Source organism: Belonocnema kinseyi, chromosome 6, assembly GCF_010883055.1.
Source record: "Belonocnema kinseyi isolate 2016_QV_RU_SX_M_011 chromosome 6, B_treatae_v1, whole genome shotgun sequence".
Classification (NCBI taxonomy): Eukaryota; Metazoa; Arthropoda; class Insecta; order Hymenoptera; family Cynipidae; genus Belonocnema; species Belonocnema kinseyi.
The window spans coordinates 28,171,671-28,178,051 of record NC_046662.1 but is presented as its reverse complement, the minus strand read 5'-3'; the positions used below and the strand labels follow the sequence as shown (position 1 = coordinate 28,178,051).

Genomic DNA, 6,381 nt, shown 5'->3' with positions numbered 1-6,381 from the left:
GGGCATTTAAAAAGATTTAAAGGGATTTAAAGGAGTCCTAGAAAATTTCATGGGTTTGCAAAATATTTAAAAAGGAATTAAAAGATTTTAAGGGATATAATTGAGGAAGAATATCAAGCTTCCTAGGATTTTTTAGAGGGTCTCAACAGATTTCAAGGTTCTTGAGGATTTCAATGCTTTTAAAGCTTTTCGCGAAATTTAAGAGATTTATAGGATTTCAAAATAAATTATAAGATTTCAAGGGATTTTTGTAAATTTAAAAAGAATATCAAGTTTTTTCGGATTTTTTTGAGGATCTGAACAGATATCAAGGGTTAAGAAAGGATTTCAATATTTTTGAATGTTTTTTCTCAAATTTAGGAGATTTACAGGATTTTAAAAGGAATTATAAGATTTCAAGGGATTTTTTTAGAATTTATGGAAAAAAAAGATGAGTTTTCCACCAATTTTTAGAGGATCTCAACACATTTAAAAGGTTTCTGAAAATTTAAATGCTTTTTAAAGATTTCAGGGCATTTAAAAAGATTTAAAGGGATTTAAAGGAGTCCTAGAAAATTTCATGGGTTTGCAAAATATTTAAAAAGGAAATAAAAGATTTTAAGGGATTTAATTAAGGAAGAATATCAAGCTTTCTAGGATTTTTTAGAGGGTCTCAACATATTTCAAGGTTCTTGAAGGATTTCAATGCTTTTAAAGCTTTTCGCGATATTTAAGAGATTTATAGGATTTCAAAAGAAATTATAAGATTTCAAGGGATTTTAGTAAATTTAAAAAGTATATCCAGTTTTTTCGGATTTTTTGAGGATCTGAACAGATATTAAGGGTTCAGAAAGGATTTAAATATTTTTGAATGTTTTTTCTCAAATTTGGGAGATTTACAGGATTTCAAAAAGAATTAGAAAGTTTCAAGGATTTTAGAAGATTTTTTCAAATAATCAGAATATCAAAAGATTTTAGAAACTGTAAATAGGTGTCCAGGATGTCTATTATATTTAAAAGATTTTAAGAGATTCTAATGTTATATTGGAATTTTAGAGAATAAACGAAATTTTAATGAATTTCTAAAGATTTCTACATGTTTCAGGAATTTCAGAGAATGTAAACGATATATTTACAAGATTAATAAAATTAAAAAAAGAAAAAAGGTTCGAAGTAATTTTCATTTATTTCAAGGGATTTGATGAAATTGGAAAATATTGACGAGTTTTCCACAAGTTTGTAGAGGATTTAAAAAGATTTGAAGGCTTCTGAGAGGATTTCAATGCTTTCAAACGTTTTTAAGGTATTTAAAAAATCAAAAATGTATAGTCTATATCCAAATTTAAAAGTAGTCACTTAAAGAAAAACCTAATTAAATAATGATACTAATGTCCCTATTTTTAATTTATAAAATAAGTCCGAGGCCTACAAGCTTCATCGTTAAAATATTATTTGATTGAAAATTTGATTATATTTTTTTATTTCCAATTCAAAGTGATTTTTCTTTAACAACACTCAAATTTCCCTTTTTCGTGATGGAGAAATATACGTAAGTCTTGTGAACGACACAAGCTATAATCGTTATAATTAAAGCGGGAAAGGTTACAATGGTGATTATGGTACCATAATATTCTAATGAAGTGATATCTCTTCCATGATAACGAAAATGAGGAGCTTTAGGAAATTTAAGTAAATGTTCTATATTCCAGACGGCCTTGTCTATGGGTTTAATCTGTTCGTCCTTTATCATTGCTGACATCTCTTTAATATTATTCCTGTACCTGGAAAAGAAACAAATTCAATTTTAATGGATGCGACCTACTTCTAATTAGAGAAAAGTTAAATACTCATCGTAAAGTGGGGAAAAAAAGACTTTTTTGGTTGAAAATACGATTCCGGTTGAACCTGTGGACCAATTTGAATGTTTTTTTCTAATCTAATAAAATTTCAAAGAAAGTTGTTGAGTCTGAGTTTTAATTTAGTTTTTCAATTTTTTTATAAATAAATATGACGGAAAAAATGACAATTTTTTCTATTTGACGTTCCCGGTGCTCGTCAATAATAGGAAAATTGCTGCAATCGACGCAGTTAAATATATTTGCATTATATAAAGATATTTCATCATGATACAATAAAAAACAATTTTATAAACAAATTATTTGTTGAAAATGTGTTTTATATAATTTTTAATAATTTAACGTTTTTTAGTTAGATTGCAAGAAATTTAACTGAAAACAATATTTCAATGAAAAAATTTCTCTTAAGACTATTCCTGCCAATATTATAAACAAATCTAATAAACAAATGCATTATTGAGGCATTTGTCTCCAGAAAATTCGTTTTTTTCGATGTCAATTTTTTCAATTAGGAATCTCATCATAATTTCAGAAAAAATCATAATTTGTTGATAAATTCTATGATTTTTGAAACAATTTTAATAAACAAATACATTATTTGGGCATTTGTCGACGGAAAAACTCGTTTTTTTTTAAAGTCAGTCCTTTTAATTTCAGAAATTTTTTTTTTACTTTCTGTACTTACATTTGGCCAACACAAAAGGGTTTGGACGAAATGTTTATAATTATTGTTGTTGTAAAATATTTATTTTTCAATTATCGTTAACTGATATCATTTTTCAAGAATCAATAGGTCCTATTAATTAGATGGATGGGATTAGATAGAATTAGAATGAGTCCCGACTTTTTAAATATTACAGGATTTATTTATAACAAACATTGAATATATTGTTCAATCATTTCTTGTATTCAAATCCTTTTGTGTTGGACAATTGTAAACACTGAATGAAAACAAAAGAACTTTTTTTCTGAAATTAAAAGGACTGACTAAGAAAAAAAAACAAGTTGTTACGTCGAAAATGCCTTAATAATGCATTTTTAAAATTAATTTGTTTAACAACGACATAAGATGAATCAAATAATAATCAATTTTACTGAAATTATCGTAAAGTTCCCAATTAAAAGAACTGACATTGAAAAGCACGAGTTTTTTTCTCGACAAATGCCCCAATAATGCATTTGTTTTTTAAATTTGTTAAACAAATAATAAAATTTATAAAGTAATTATGAATGTTGCTGAAATTAACATAAAATTCTCAATTAAATGGCCTGACATCGAAAAAAAAACTAATTTTTCGTCAACAAATGACCGAATAATGCATTTGCTTATTAAATTTGTTTAAAAAAATTAAATTCATCAAATAATGATGGATGTTGCTAAAATTGGCACAAAGTTTCCAATTAAAAGGACTGGCATTAAAAAAAATTCCGTGGATAAGTGCTCGAATAATGCATTTGTTTATTAAATTTGTTTGATAAAATCATTAAATTCATGAACAATTTATGAATTTCCTGAAATTATCACGAGGTTCCTAATTTTAAAAAACTGACAACGAAAAAAACTAATTTTTCAGACGACAAATGCCGAATAATGCATTCGTTTATTAAATTTGTTTATAATATTAACAAGAATAGTCTTAAGAGAAATTTTTTGCTTTAAAATATTGTTTGCAATCAAAATTCTTGCAATATAACTTAAAAAAACGTTAAATGATTGAAAATGATAGAAAACACATTTTCAACAAATAATTTGTTTATAAAAATTTTGTTTGTTTATTGTATCATGATGAAATATCTTTATATAATGTAAATCTTTGAAACGTCGGCAATTACAACAATTTATTTTATATTGAGAAGCACCTGGAACGTCAAATAGAAAAAATTGTAATTTTTTTTGTCATATTTATTTAATTATTAGAAATTGAAAAATTAAATTAAAAATCAGGATTGACAGCTTTCTTTGAAATTTTATGAGTTTAAAAGAAATTCAAATCGGTCAACAGTTTCAGTCGGAATCGTATTTTGCACGTGGGATGCCCGGAAGAAGTGGTAATATAATATGATTTAAATTGAAGTGGATTTTCTTTGAACTCTTTCATCATGAAATATTTACGAATGGGAAAAGGGGGAAAGGAGAAATTGGTAAAGGAAAAAGGGGGAAAGGGGAAAGGATAGAAGAAAAAGGGGGAAATGGGAAAAAGAGAAAAAGGGTGAAGGGAACGCTGAACGGTTGAAAGGGGAAAAGGGAAGGAAACAAGAAAAAAGGAATAGGTAAAAGGCAAGAAGAATATGAGAAAACGGAAAGGATGAAAAGGGAAGGAAAAGGGGGATTGGGAAAAGGGGAAATGAGAAAAATAAAAGAGGAAAGGAAAGAATAGGAAAAAGAACAAGGGTAAAGTGAACAGAGAAATGGAGAAAGAGGAATGGGGGCAGGAGAACGAGTAAAAACGAAAATGGACTGGGAAAGAAAAGGGGAAAATTAGAAAGGGGAAAAGGTGAATAGTGGAAAAGTAAAAATGGAAAGGGGAAAGGAAGAAGGGCAAGAGGGAAATAGGAGAAAGAGAAAAAGGTCAAAGAGAATGGAGAAGGGATGAAAACGGAAAGTTTAAAAGGGGAAGGGAAAAGTTGAAATTTAAACAGAAAAGGGAATAGGGAAAAATACAAGGGGAGGAGAAAGTGAGAAACCAGAAAGTGTGAAAAGGGAAAGGAAAAGGCGGAAATAGGACATGTGGGAAATACAAAAATGAGAAAGGGTGAAAAAGTGAAAGTATACAGGGGAAAGGAAACTGATGAAGGGATTGCGAAAGGAAAAGGAAAAATACAAAGGTAAATGATAAACGGGGAAGCGTAAGGTTAATGGGAAAGGGAGAAAAGAGGAAGGGAAGTGAGCAAAATGAAGGAGAAAATAAGAAAGGGGAACATTTGAAAAGGAAAAAATGAAAAGGGGAAGAAGAAGGAAAATGGTAAAGGAGAATGAGAAAGGGGAAAGGAAAATAGAAGGGTAAAATGAGAAAGGGAAAATGGTGACAAGGAGAAATAAGAGAGATACAGAGAGATTTCTTCATCCAGACCCTGCCTGATATTAGTATGAGTACACATTGAATCTTTAACGTTCTTATTTTGGTATTAAAAAAGTACAAATTAAAAGTTTTAATTTCTTTCTTGAAAATTAACAGTTTTATATTGAGAGCAATGGAAATTTGACAGATTCCCTAATTTCCTTCATATTTTTGAATACTTTAAAAGCTTAAAATTTCATAAATTATTTTAAATCACCCCATATCTTGAGTTATCTAATGCCCTAAAATTTAAAATCAGTGAAATTCTCTTAATTCCTTCACTGAGATTTCAGAAATTTTATGAATTACTTGAATTTTCTCAAATTCTTGAATTCTTAAAGATCCTGAATTTCTTGAATATTCTGAAATTTGGAAATCTTCTGAATTCCCTGAAATGAATAAATTTCTTAAATGCTCTAATTTTTTCGGAAATTCGGAATTCTCAAAATTCTTTACACATTTATAATTCTACGAATTTCGTAAATTCCAGAAATGCTCTTAAATCCCTGAAATTCTGCGAATTCCCTAAAATCCTTAAATTTCTTAAATATTCTAAATTCCTTGAAAATTCTGATAAGTCTGAATTGTTTAAACATTCATAATTTACCAATTTTATAAATTCTCTAAATGCTCTACAAACCATGAAAGGTTCTAAATTCCCTAAAATACTCAAATTACTCAAATATTATAAATTTCTTAAATTTCCTTAGTTCCTCAAATTCTTTGACTTTTCTAAATTCAAAATATTTACGAAATTGAACAAATTCTTTTAATTTCCTGAATCAATTACTTATTCTGATTCCTCTTAAATCTTCTGAATTTCTGAAATATTCTGAATTCTCTTAAATGAATAAATTCCTTCCGTTTTATGTAATATTTTTATTTCAGTAATTCAGTATATTTCAAGGATTTTTAAATATTATAATGAATTCAGTGAAACTGGTTGAATTCAAATAATTCAGATGATTCAGAAAATGAAGATGAATTGAGATACATCAGGGAATTTGGAGGTATTTAGAAGATTAAAAGGACGTTATAAGAATTGAGAATGATTTAAAAGAGTTAAAAAGCATTCCAAGCAATTCAAAAGAATGTAAAAATGTATAATTTTTCAAAATATTGAAATAAAAAAGGTTTAATAATGAAATTGGAAGTGAGAGGGAAAGTAAGGAGAAATGAGGTGAGGGAAGGTGGGGAAGAGTGAGGAAATAAGGAGAGAGCAAATATGATAAGTGAGAGGAAATGAGGGGAAGGGAATGATAGTAAGTGGAGGGAAACTTGAGGAAATGGAAGCAGGAGAGTGTCGGGAAGATGAAGAAGCAGAAGTAAGGGAAATTATATGAGTGAAGAAGGGGAAGTATAGAAAGTGAGGGGAAATAGGAGGATATGAGGAAAGAGGGAGTGTGGGAAGTTTGCGGAAATAAGCGGTGAAGAAGTAGGGCACGTAAGTGTAAGGGAGGAGAAGTAAGGTAAATGATTAGAAATGA

General features: G+C 28.4%; 1 protein-coding gene across 1 annotated transcript in view; it reads right to left on the bottom strand.

Annotated features, from left to right (window-relative positions):
- Positions 1 to 1,337: 1,337 nt before the first annotated feature.
- LOC117174775 (UDP-glucuronosyltransferase 2B33-like) overlaps positions 1,338 to 6,381 on the bottom strand; it is a 36,977-nt gene continuing 31,933 nt past the window's right edge. The window contains exon 8 of the mRNA XM_033364131.1: positions 1,338 to 1,760. Within this exon, the coding sequence (XP_033220022.1) occupies positions 1,469 to 1,760 (292 nt within the window). The 3' untranslated portion in view covers positions 1,338 to 1,468. The remainder of the gene's footprint in view (positions 1,761 to 6,381) is intronic.